At 41.4% G+C, this 12226-nt stretch overlaps 1 protein-coding gene across 2 annotated transcripts; it reads right to left on the bottom strand.

The window, feature by feature from the left end:
- Nucleotides 1-736: 736 nt before the first annotated feature.
- CLN3 (CLN3 lysosomal/endosomal transmembrane protein, battenin) lies at nt 737-11513 on the bottom strand. 2 transcript variants are annotated; one of them, XM_074309675.1, is made up of 15 exons: nt 11059-11513; nt 9494-9569; nt 8083-8179; nt 5245-5316; nt 4928-5007; nt 4469-4554; nt 4237-4309; nt 3969-4112; nt 3743-3849; nt 3071-3126; nt 2840-2908; nt 2658-2713; nt 2458-2551; nt 1849-1989; nt 737-1598 (listed from the first exon to the last, which is right to left on the bottom strand). In XM_074309675.1, exons 1-15 carry the CDS (start codon nt 11099-11101, stop codon nt 1479-1481), a joined length of 1314 nt encoding a protein of 437 aa, XP_074165776.1. In that variant the 5' UTR covers nt 11102-11513; the 3' UTR covers nt 737-1478. The 2 variants fall into 2 exon arrangements, with proteins under 2 accessions (XP_074165776.1, XP_074165866.1); XM_074309765.1 differs by having other exon boundaries at nt 3071-3123.
- Nucleotides 11514-12226: the final 713 nt, after the last annotated feature.

Here is a 12226-nt window from a genome sequence, read left to right as displayed (position 1 = left end):
TTTTAAAGAATGAATGTACATGTATAACGGGGGTGGGGGTGGGGGTGGGAGGAGAACTTCTGTTTTATGATAAATTTGTTAAATTGCAAGGTGGACCTGGGGAAAGAATTTTGTAAATCTTAAATCATTATAAAAACATGAAATATTGGTATATCTGGTGAACTTTTTATAGCCAGGACAAAATCACTGAAAGTATCAGTTAAATATGAGACTTTTATCTGCTTAAAATTTCTAATTTGTATAAGAATATCAATTTAATCAAAATTTCTTCTCCAATCTATAATAATGTAAATACTGCAATGTAAGTAAGGTTTGTGGATAAAGAATAAGAACATAATGTGCTTCCTTTGATCATAATTTGTTGTATAGACATTATATGGATGTGTTTCAACATAGTATAAGAAACCAAGTATTCAACGTGGGAATTGGAAGATGGAGCTAAGGTAAGAAAAATTCATTAACAGAAGACTGGTCAATGGGGAGTGAACATTTTTAACTACAGCTAAATATGTCTAGAGAAGCTTAAAAAATCTTAAGATCTATTAGTGGAATCTCCATCCTTAACAAAAAATCAAACGCAAATATTACATTAAAAGCAATTAAAGACTGATTTTTAGATCCTTCCTTTGGGACAATAATAGGAATAAAAGTTATAAAATGTAGCTATTTTTATGAAAAAACAAAAACTTTTTGAAAAGTGTCTACGGTGTTTTCCCAAAGGCAAAACAGTCCAAAGTGGCATCTTAGATCATTTTAATGGGCACTTTAATGCATCTTATTAATTAGGGAAGTATAATAATCACATCAATAGGACTATTCCTGTAGTGTTAATTGTAGAGAAGGAAGAATAAAGAGAGAACTGGGAGAGGAATTGGGGGTAGATGAGTGTTGTTTGATAGCCCATTGCCATACATTACTTAGGAACCTTGTATACCTTCTCCGTAATGAAACAAAAATAAGTTTATACTATTCATTGGGAAGGAAAGATTGTTTTGAGCCCCTACTGTGAAAGTCCCATCCCAAACCACATTAACTTTTAGATGGCAGCATAATCCTCATTGGCTTCCCTTAGTTGGGCATATTCAGAACTTCAAATGTCTCTTTTAACTTCCAAATTTATCTGCTGACCCTTGTTATGCCTCATACACATTTCTTCGGCAGAAACAGGACAGTGAGTTATTTGATAAAATGTGTTGCTAATGGGAAGTCATGAATGTCAAATTTCAGCACCTGTCTGGCAGCCTGATGTTGAAAACTCAGTTTAGAGGTAGAAGACAAATTATATGGAAAATCCATATTTTTCCATGGACATTTTTCCAGGACCCTCAACCATCCACTTAGCCCCATTGTAAGAAGCACATTCGTTAAGTCTCTCTTGCATCCAGTTCCAGATGAAGGTTCTACAGAAGCCACAGGAGAGTATAGATCCTCTAGCTGATTCTGTTCCCAGGCTATAGAAAAGGCTCCAAGATGGGTCATCAATGACTCCTACACAGGAAATCATGCAGAGGCAAAGCCAAGGCCCCAGATAGAGAGATCCCCAAAGTATCTGCTATACAGGCAGTTGCCATGGCAAATTCCCGGTGCTCATCCTGAGTCTAGAAAAAGTAAAGGAGAGGTCAGTCAAAAGAATCCCAATTTTCTCCTCCTTTTCCCCCACTATTGCTTTACCCTCTTACTTGGCATCAGGGACTAAGTACTCCAGATTCACATAAAACTAAGGAGCACCATTTGACCACATGATAAATCAGACTTATGGTGCCCTCACCCTCTTACACTCCAACGATCTATTTCTTCTCACTCCCCCTGATTCCCAACCTCCTCCCTGACCAACCAACTCCTGCTGACCTCAACAGCGATGTTGTGAAAGGTGTTTACATAGGCAGCTCCACCTAAGAATCCCTCATACAAAATGATCAGGAAAACAATGTAGATGCTGGGAAGGAAACTGAACCACACTGCAGCCATTAGGAAGCCCAGATTCAGGAACTGTTTGGGAAGAAGAGCTGGATATTAGTAACAAAATCAATGAGTAGAGAAGGGTATAACTCTCAAAGGGCAAGGACAGACCCTAATAATGAACTTCAATAGGATTCTCAGACTAGGAAAAAAAAAAAGGGGTTAAATAAAGTTAAATAAAAGAAATTTATCACTGATCCCAATCTCACATAGCGAAAATTGTAAAATTTAAAGCACTCTTCCTGATGTGGGTTAAAAAAGGATTCTCCTATTTTCAAGAGAAATAAAAAGGCAGAAGAAGTCAAATGTCTTTCCCTACAGTTTCACAGCAAGTAACTGGCATAGCTGGTGTCCTGATTCAAAAGTTCTGGGATCTTTTCAGTAGAGCTTCCTAAGTAGGCCTATGGTTCAGGTTCCTTATTTTCCACTAACAAGTGTTTCTAGGAGTCAAGTGAACAAGGCAAGAATGAAGGGAAGGAGGGATTTCAAGAATCCTACCTGAAGCACTGCCAATATCCAAATGAAACGGAAGTGACAGCAATGGAGGGAAGATCGGGAGACAAAGACCCCGGCTTGGTACAGCATCTGATACCTATAAAGAACTGAGTGGTAAAAAGAGCTTCCCTTCTATCTGAACAACCCAGTTCCCCAGATGAATCTGCCCTCTTCAGGCAGCCACCCCCCACCTCCATTCTCACCATCGGTACTGCTGGGCATGGTTCAGAGATGTGTTTCTGAAGAAAAGGAGCTCAAACTAGATAGAGAAGCAGATTCAAGGGAGTTACGGATGCTTCCTCCTTACTTCTCTACCCCAATCCTCAGCCAATTAATCCCCATGTTCCCTTTACCCAATTTCCCTCCCTGATATTTCCTTACTCACCAGCCCCTGGTTGATAAAATACTCAGCAAAATAAACCAGAGCCAAGGGGACAATGTATTTCAGGAGACCCTAGAATATTCAGAAGTTAAAAAGGTGAGCTTTTGATGCAGTTAGATTCAGCCATAAGCCTGACAATTCTCTGGGCAAACACTAGAGCATCAGTCCCCATTACTAATTCTATCCCCACATGGAAAATATTATATCTTTATCCCCTATTCTGTCTTCCCATACCTTGAAGACATTCCACCTGTCACTGAAGGAGAGGCTCAAATTGAAGTTGGGGTCTGCTAGAAAAAAAAGGAGTAAATTAGAAATTCATCCTTTACCCAACACACACACACACACACACACACACACACACACACACACACACACACACATACTTACACATGTTAGGGAGGAAAAAGACAAAACGTACTTAACAGAAAATCGGTTTCCTTTTTTTTTCCTATACACATTGAAATGTTTATATTTGTTGAAGTTTATTGGTTAAAAAAAAATGTATCTTTAAAAAGGAGATGTAAAGGGTTCATAGATTTAGGACTAAACAAGACCTTAAAGACCAGCTAGTCCAACTGTCTCATTTTATAGCTGAAGAAACCCAGAGTTGGAATAAAAAACTCAGATTCTCTGACTTCAAATCTAAAGACCTTTTCATCATACTACACAAAAAGTTATTATCTGTTGCAACAATAATTCCTAATTTCAGGCAATGCTTTATCATTTCCATATTTCCCTATATCTGACCTAAGTTGACACACACACATTCTTTCCAAATTCCTGTGAACCACAGCTTCTTATTTCCATTTACCAAGTGAAGAAAGTAAGAGCTCAAAAACTTAAATGATGTGACCAACATTACAGAACAAGTGTCAGGCTTAGTGAGCCCATCAACTCACTTACGGGGTTTTGAGCTCTCTCCTGCTATAAGAGGCTGCTGAGTTGAGGTCTCAAGCACCTCATCTCTTTGGGAAGCCAAGGAATCAGGAGACTTGAGCAGCAGAAAGTAACTGGAGGAAAGAAAAAAGAAGAGAAAAGAGTCTCAAAGTCTCTTCTCTTTCCTTGGCCACTATTCCTTTCCTACTCCGCACACAAGAGTATAGAAGTTTTAACAGGAAGAGACACTCACGTGGTCAGCAGGAGAACAGGGATGCCCAACATAGAGATTAATGCATTTCCAGGGGAAAGACCCACCAGGGTCAGACCAAGGTAGGACAGAGCCCCCAGTATCCCTGCTCCACCAGTGCCTGAGGACCACCAGGAAACCACCTGACTGAAGAAAAGACAATTAAGAAGAGATGTAAGAGTGAGATCAGCAGGGCTGCTCTGCCCCTCACTCCCTGTATCTCCTCAAAAAACAAACCCTGCCTCAGACTCTTTCCCTTTCTCCAATTTACCTGGGGTAAAAGGCAGTAAGGGCTAGAAAGGTTATCTCCCCCAGCCCAGAGGATATACTGGCCAGGACCACACCTAGAAACAGGAAAGTGGAGACAGAGGTTAGCTCGATGGAACTGTCCAAATCTTTTTCTTCATGTAGTCCTGATCTTGTTTCATCCTGCCCCAACCTGCCACCTCCATCCATATCAACTAAATCCTCCTGTGAACTATTCTCCCAACCATATAACTCACCACTGAGGCTGGTCATAACTTCCTGGGAAAAAGCAACCAGAAGGAAACTACCAGCAGCACAGACCCCACAAAGGATAACTCGAGGGCTAGAAAGGAAGATGATCAATTAGTCTTCTCCCCTTCAAATTTAGCCCCATTTAACACACAAACCATGATATTTTTTTCTGCTTGATCCCAGCATTCTACTTCTGTACCACCCCTGACCACAGACAAGTAATTTGCTCAAGATCACACAACTACACACAGAGCTGGGACCACCTCCCAGATCTCCAGACCACTGTACTTCCTTGAAATCACAGGGTGTAGAGCAGAAAGGAACAAAAGAGATTATCTGCTCCATCTGTATTTCACAAATGAGGCCTAGAGAAACTAAATGACTTGCCTAAAGTCACACTAAACTATACCATCTTCTCTTATTTACTCCTCTTCATTTCTACCCTACCCCCGTGTGCTCCAGACCTGTAGGGCAGCAAGTGAAGGCCGAGAGGAGCGAGCAGCTTGATAATGAATGTAGGCAGAATGTCAGCCAGGAGGACAGCCTAGGATAGAAATTATAAATAAATAAGACTCCATTTTCAATCCTGGGATAACCCAGGGCCAGGGCCTTAGATTACCCTAATACAGCTGAACACAGAAAGGAAAAAAGGCTGTCTTGTCTGGAGGGGTGGACAGTCTTTTTATTACTTCAAGGGCAGGACACTTAAATCTAGAAGATCTTAAAAGCAAGATGAAATGGGGGCTGGAGTAGAAGGGTTTAGGGAATCATAAATACTCACAGCTGTGGATACAGCGTTGCAATCATATCGAGATGTACCATTGTGAGGAGTGGGTGTTGGCTCTGGATCCACCTAAATAGAGAAAGAAAAAATCTCCTTTATACAATGTTTTCAGAATAACTGATAGATAGGGCAGCTAGGTGGTGCAGTGGATAGAGCACCAACCTTGAATTCAGGAGGACCTGAGTTCAAATCTAGTCTCAGACACTTAACACTTCCTAGCTGTATGACCCTGGGCAAGTCACTTAACCCCAGCCTCAGAAAAAAATAAAGAAAGAAAAAGAAAAAACTATGATACAGAATAACTATTTCAAAGTTTAAATTAGAAGATCATTTTCTCGGCATAACCTTCCTAAGCAACATTCCCCAACCATGGGAGAGGTAATCTACTCAACACTAGATCGAAAACTAAAGCAAATTGACAATACTGAAATTGAAGGATAAGTACCTCATTTGTAATTAGCCAAGTCTTATTACTTCATTTAACCCAATCCTGACCATTAAGAAGGAGGAGGGATTCGTTATACTTTCCTCTCTACTACCCACCCTAACAAGTTTCCTCTGGAACTTTCATTTGAATTTTTAAAAATTTTTTTTTTAATTATTAAAGCTTTTTTACTTTCAAAACATAAATACAGATAATTTTCAGTATTCACTTTTGCAAAACCTTGTATTCCAAATTTTTTTTCCCTCCCTCCCAGCCCCTTCCCTAGACTTCAAATAATCCAATATATGCTAAACATGTACAATTCTCCTATACATATTTCCACAATTATCATGCTGCTCAAGAAAAATCAGATCAAAAAGGAAAAAAATTTCATTTGATTATTAAGAACATGTCCTTCAGGGGCAGCTAGGTGGCGCAGTGGATAGAGCACCAGCCTTGAATTCAGGAGGACCCGAGTTCAAATCTGATCTCAGACACTTAACACTTTCTAGCTGTGTGACCCTGGGCAAGTCACTTAACCCCAGCCTCAAAAAAAAAAAAAAAAATATATATATATATATATATATATATATATATATATATATATATATATATATATATATAAATTCAATTCAATTCCATTCTTTAAAAAAAAAAAAAAAGAACATGTCCTTCATATATTACACTTGCACTCTTCTCTCCTTGTTAATGTTCAATTGCTTAGTCATGTCCAAATCTTCATGACTCCATGGGGGATTTTCTTGCAAAAAATACTGGAGCATTTTAAGGAAAAGCCCATTTATTCCTATACTCTCAAGTGTTTTTAATAGGAATGGATGTTGGATTTTATCAAATGATTTTTCTGCATCTATTGAGATGATCATATGGTTTTTGTTAATTTGGTTATTAATATGGTCAATTATACTAATAGTTTTCCTAATACTGAACCAGCCCTGAATTCCTGTTGGTGGAATTGTGAATATATCCAGCTATTCTGGAGAATGATTTGGAACTATGCTCTTGATCCAGCAGTATTAATACTGGGCTTATATCCCAAAGAGATTTTAAAGAAGGGAAAGGGACCTGTTTGTGGTACCTTTGTAGGATACGAACAGACAATTTTCAGATGATGATATTGAAACTATATCCACTCATATGAAAGAGTGTTCCAGGGGCAGCTAGGTGGCACAGTGGATAGAGCATCAGCCTTGAATTCAGGAGGACCCAAGTTTAAATCTGGTCTCTGACACTTAATACTTCCTAGCTACATGACCCTGGGCAAGTCACTTAACCCCAGCCTCAGGGGAAAAAAAAAAAAAGTGTTCCAAATCACTTCTGATCAGAGAAATGCAAATTAAGACAACTCAGAGATACCACTACACATCTCTCAGATTGGCTAAGATGACAAGAAAAGATAATGACTAATGTTGGAGAGGATGTGGGAAAACTGGGACACTGATACACGTTGGTGCAGTTGTGAATGGATCCAACCATTCTGGGCAGCAATTTGGAACTATGCCCCAAAAGTTATCAAACTGTGCAGTATTTCTACTGGGCTTATATCCCAAAGAGATCTTAAAGGAGGGAAAAGGACCCATATGCGCAAAAATGTTTGTGGCAGCCCTCTTTGTATGGCTAGAAACTGGAAAGTGAGTGGATGTCCATCAACTGGAGAATAGCTGAATAAATTATGGCATATGAATGCTATAGAATACTATTGTTCTGTAAGAAAAGACCAGCAGGATGATTTCAAAGAGGCTTGGACATGAACTAATGCTGAGTGAAATGAGCAGAACCAGGAGATCATTAGATACCACAATAACAAGACTACACAACAATTAATTCTGATGGACATGGCTCTCTTCAACAATAAGATAATTCAAACCCGTTACAATTGTTCAGTGATGAAGACAGACATAAAACACTCAGAGAGAGGACTGTGAGAACTGAGTGTGGACCACAACATAGCATTTTCACTCTTTCTGGTGATGTTTGCTTGCATTTTGTTTTCTTTCTCAGGTTTTTATTCTCTTCTTGATTCAATTTTTCTTGTGCATTGAGATAACTGTATAAATATGTATACATATATTGGATTTAACATATATTTTAACACATTTAACATGTATTGAACTATCTACCATTTAAGGGAGGGGCTGGGGGTAAGGAGGGAAAAATTTGAAACAAAATTACCCATGCATATGGCTTTGTAAATAAAACACATTAATAATTTTTTTTTAAATCCAGCATAAATTAATGAATGAATGTTTTAAGTCAACGTGAGCTAGTAAGCCTCTATGGGCCCTGTTTCCTCCTCTAAAAGATGATGACCTTTCATTGTTTTGAATACCTACATGATGCTTAAGGTCTCTTCCAGTTTTAAATTGAAAACCCTATTATTATCAGTAACTCACGTGGCTGTTATTTTCAGGTGCCTTGTGGTGCTTGAGGATGTCATGTGCAGCACTGAGCATTACCACATAGGAGAAATTGTTGCAAAGACCTAGGAGCCTAGAGGTGAAAAGGGAAGCAGTGCTCAAATGACAGCTTTCTCCTCCCACTCCCAATTTCCCCCTAAATCTCTCCTGATGTCCATTTCTCTCTGATCAATTTGCACCTCTCACCATAACTCAAGATATCAAGATTCCACTACTTACAAAGTAACTGCCATTGTTTTTCCTCTCTGCGATCTTTCCTCTCTCTGTTTTTCCTGTCCCTTTCTCCAGTTTCTCAAAGGTTCAGATTGAATCCCTATTCTTCCATGACAGCTCTGTTAACTACCCTACCCTGAAGTAACTGTTTTTTTTTTCTTTTTTGGTAATAATAATAACTTTTATTTTTCAAAATACATACAAAGTTAGTTTTCAACATTCACCCTTGCAAAACCTTGTGTTCCAAATTTTTCTCCTTCCTTCTTCCCTCCCTTGCCCCTTTCCCCTGGACAACAAATAATCCAATGTAGGTTAAATAATGCAAGTCTTCTAAACACATTTCCAGTTTTATCATGCTGAAGCAACTGTTTCATACTCCAATAAGGTAGGGCATTTATCTGTCCTATTACTTGTTTAATTTTTAGCATACACTGCTTTGTGATATTCTATTACTGAATTGTAGAATTCCAGTCTCAGCTGTACTACAACAAACTTGGCCAAATTACTTTACTTCTCTGGACATCAGCCTCAACTATAAAAAGTTGGATTATGTAAAGAAAAGATCTCTAAGATCTAGGTAGAACAGGGAAAAATAGATTAGACTGGAGTCAGGAAACCCAAGTTCTACCTCCAGTTTACTCATTATTCATTAATTTTATAAAAAACTTCCTAAGTGCAAAGCATTTCATTAAGTACTGGTTCCGCCAATAAGTTCTTTTATGGATTTTACTTCCTTAATCTATAAAATGACTGGACTGAGATTTGTCAACCTTCTCTAACATACACAATCTTCAAATGCAATACAACTTTTCACATATTTATATTCTGTATTGTTTCCCCCTGTTAAGAAGTAAGCTCTTTGAAAGCAGGGACTGTCTTGCTTTTCTACTTGTTTTCTCAAATTTTGCACAGAATAAATGCTACCCCAACCCTCATTCATTCATTCTGTCTAAACATCTAGACTATAAGCTGTTTCAGGGTAAAAACTGTTTCTTACACAAGGTATTCTTCACTAGTCCTAATACTCAATTTCTGTCTTCCTCATCTCTCATCCACTTTACTCCTTTACTCGTAACTGTGCTTTTTCTTTTCTTAACTATCTGTGTCTACATGGCTCCTCTCCACTCAGGTCCCTCCTTTTCTATCCCCTTTAATTTCTCCCGTTGTCACTTACCAAAAACTGAGTAGATTTCTCCACTGGACAGACTGAGCCCTTGGCTGACAAGGCTTGCTAGGAAGAAGCTCCTCTCCTAGGAAGGGAAGGGGAAAAAAGAATCTTCAATTCAATATAGCAAACATTTACTCAGCACCTGTTATATATAATATCCTGTGGTGTGTATTTTAGGCTGTCCTTAATCTCGTGGAACTTATTGCCTAAGAGAAAAGCTCTAACTTATGTACAAACAACCATAATGTAAAATAAATGATAAATACACACGAAGGATACAAAGAAGTATGTGAGGTCCAAAAATACATATTTTTTTAACTGTGGAGGATCCAGGAAGGCATCAGAGAGTGAATGGGTAGCGTTTCTACATAAAGAGTTAGGATAAATGACAAAGAGAGATGCCCAAAATACAAACGTAGGAAAGCACAGGATGTGGATGGAGAGAAGTTCACTTCATTCCTCAGGCCCCTTCATTCAGTATTATGAGCTGTGAACGGTATCCATTTGAGATCTAATATCTGGGTTATTAATTCTATTTTGGCTTTAAAGGCTTATCAAATGCTTTAGAAGCATGACCTCATCTGATCCAAAACCCAATGGCAACCTATCAAAACGAAGCCCTCCCTCTATGCCAGCCTCAGGACTGGGTCTTGGAGAGTCAGATGGGTACTGGCAGGGAGAGCCTGAATCTCTAAACAATCCGGAAGCCAACTACTCCCTAAGGAAAGCAGGGGGCGTTGACAGGATCATAAGCAGACCCTTCTGACTTTGTTCAGGTTTTTATCTATTTTTCTTTTCCCTGAGGCTGGGGTTAAGTGACTTGCCCAGGGTCACACAGCTAGGGAGTGTTAAGTGTCTGAGACCAGATTTGAACTCGGGTCCTCCTGAATTAAGGGCTGGAGCTCTCTCCACTGCGCCACCTAGCTGCCCCTGGGTTTTTATTCTTAAGTAGGCCTCCCGTTCAAATGGACTTTTGATTACAGCCCCAACCTTTTACTTTATTCAAACAGAAGGTTAAGTTACGATGTCAAACCCCCCCCCCATTATATTTCCCCAATAAAAGATCGGCTCAAAGCGTAGATTTTTGCCGAGTCCTTTTCAGGTGCTGAGAGTTAGCCCACCAAGGCGAAGTCCCTTCCCCCCAATGGTTAGTCCGCTAACTTCTCTGAGTTCAGCCCACCAAGCAACGGCTTGCACTTGCGATCTGGACGCAAATATCGGCGCTAAGTCACTTCACTAAGGCGCAGAACTCGCTGCACCGGCAAAGTGGATTTAAAGCTGGAGGCACTCGGACATCTAGTTCTGTCCCCATCCCTTCTCCCCAGGCATCTTATGAGAAAGACGCAGCCCTGGGGAGTGCAACGACATTCTCGGCTTTCTCACGGGTGGCCCAGGGACTTGGGGACGCTTCCGCCTCGGACCCCCGCCCACCACAGGACCAGCGCTCTCCCGCTCCGGGTGAATGGGCGATGAAGGATGAACATCCTCGTAGCCCCGGGTCTGCCTTCGCCCGTGGCAGCCAGGACGTGAGGAGCCGGCCCCGGGAGGGCCGCGGGTCAGGAGACACTCACTCTCTGAATCCGAATGCTGCTGCCAGGCGTCCGTGGGCACCATGGTGGGCGGCTCAGCGATCAGAGCTGTCAAACACTGGCCAGGCTGGAGGTCACGGCGGCCTCATCAGACTCGGGAGAGGCGGAGGGGAGGTCCGGCGGGCCCCCACCCTCCGCGCTTCTCCTCCTCCCCCGAGGCAGCGGAGAGAAGGCACCGGAGTCCCAAACAAGTTGCCCGGCTGAGCAGCCAGGAGCGAGACAAACAGGTACCAGTTTTGGAGTCACGTGATCCTCACGCGGCCCTTCCTGTCAGGTGGGCCTGCCCTTCCGGCTACTCCCTGGACCTGAGGCGAGACTAAGGTGCTAAGGGAAGGGCGCGCCGAATCCGAGATCCCGTCGTCCCGGACCGGCGGAATCTGGCCCGCTGTAAATCTCGCCGCTGCTCCAAAGCCGCTTCGCTCCTTGAAGTCTGGGAGATCCTGCTGACGTTTGCCAGTAACAAAGATGGCAGCACTAGCGTCATGGTCCCTCCGGTAGTTTGCCTTTAAAACCCTAACGGAGAGGGAGAGCTAGATGGCGCTGTCGATAGCGCACCAACCCTGAAGTCAGGAGGACCTGAGTTCAAATTCGACCTCAGACACTTAACACTTCCTGGCTGTGTGACCCTGGGCAAGTCACTTAACCCCAATTGCCTCAGGAAAAAAAAAATTAAATGCTAACATTGTGCAAGAATAGTGCAAGAAGTGAACTCGATCCCTTCTCCTCCTGAGGTTATCCTGGCCCTCTCACCTTAGTCTCCTTCGCACCCCACTTCATGTTGGGATAACTTGGGCCCAGCAGAGGCAGGGCGCCTAGAAGCAATTCCACCCAACCCTAAATACAGTGCGCCCTGGAGGTCTTGTCTTAAACCTAATCTCCGGAGCCAATTTCCTTACCAGGCAGCCTTAATGGATCCCCGCTAAAAAAGGGATTTGACGAAGTGCTGAGCTCTCAGGCCAGAAAAATCTGAGTTATATGCAGCTTCAGACACGCCCACGCTCTGGGATCCTGGCAGGACCTGCTTCCTCATCTACAAGAGGAGCATAAGTCTTTCTGTGTCTGTCTCTCTCCCCACAAAGAAGAGCAAAGATTTTAATCCACTATTTTATTTAAACGTCCTGCAGTTGACATATTGTAAAGGATAATACCC

This window comes from Sminthopsis crassicaudata, chromosome 1 (assembly GCF_048593235.1).
Source record: "Sminthopsis crassicaudata isolate SCR6 chromosome 1, ASM4859323v1, whole genome shotgun sequence".
In the NCBI taxonomy this organism is placed as follows: domain Eukaryota; kingdom Metazoa; phylum Chordata; class Mammalia; order Dasyuromorphia; family Dasyuridae; genus Sminthopsis; species Sminthopsis crassicaudata.
This window is presented reverse-complemented; position numbering and strand designations above follow the sequence as displayed.

What these genes read in the sequence shown, in the direction of transcription:
- CLN3 (XM_074309675.1), bottom strand. Translation starts at nt 11,101, where the DNA reads ATGGTGCCCACGGACGCCTGGCAGCAGCATTCGGATTCAGAGA. An exon ending in AGAAATCTACTCAGTTTTTG is followed by an intron (nt 8,180 to 9,493) that starts GTAAGTGACAAC and finishes TTTCACCTCTAG; the next exon opens with GCTCCTAGGTCTTTGCAACA. An exon ending in CACCTGAAAATAACAGCCAC is followed by an intron (nt 5,317 to 8,082) that starts GTGAGTTACTGA and finishes TTCTCTATTTAG; the next exon opens with GTGGATCCAGAGCCAACACC.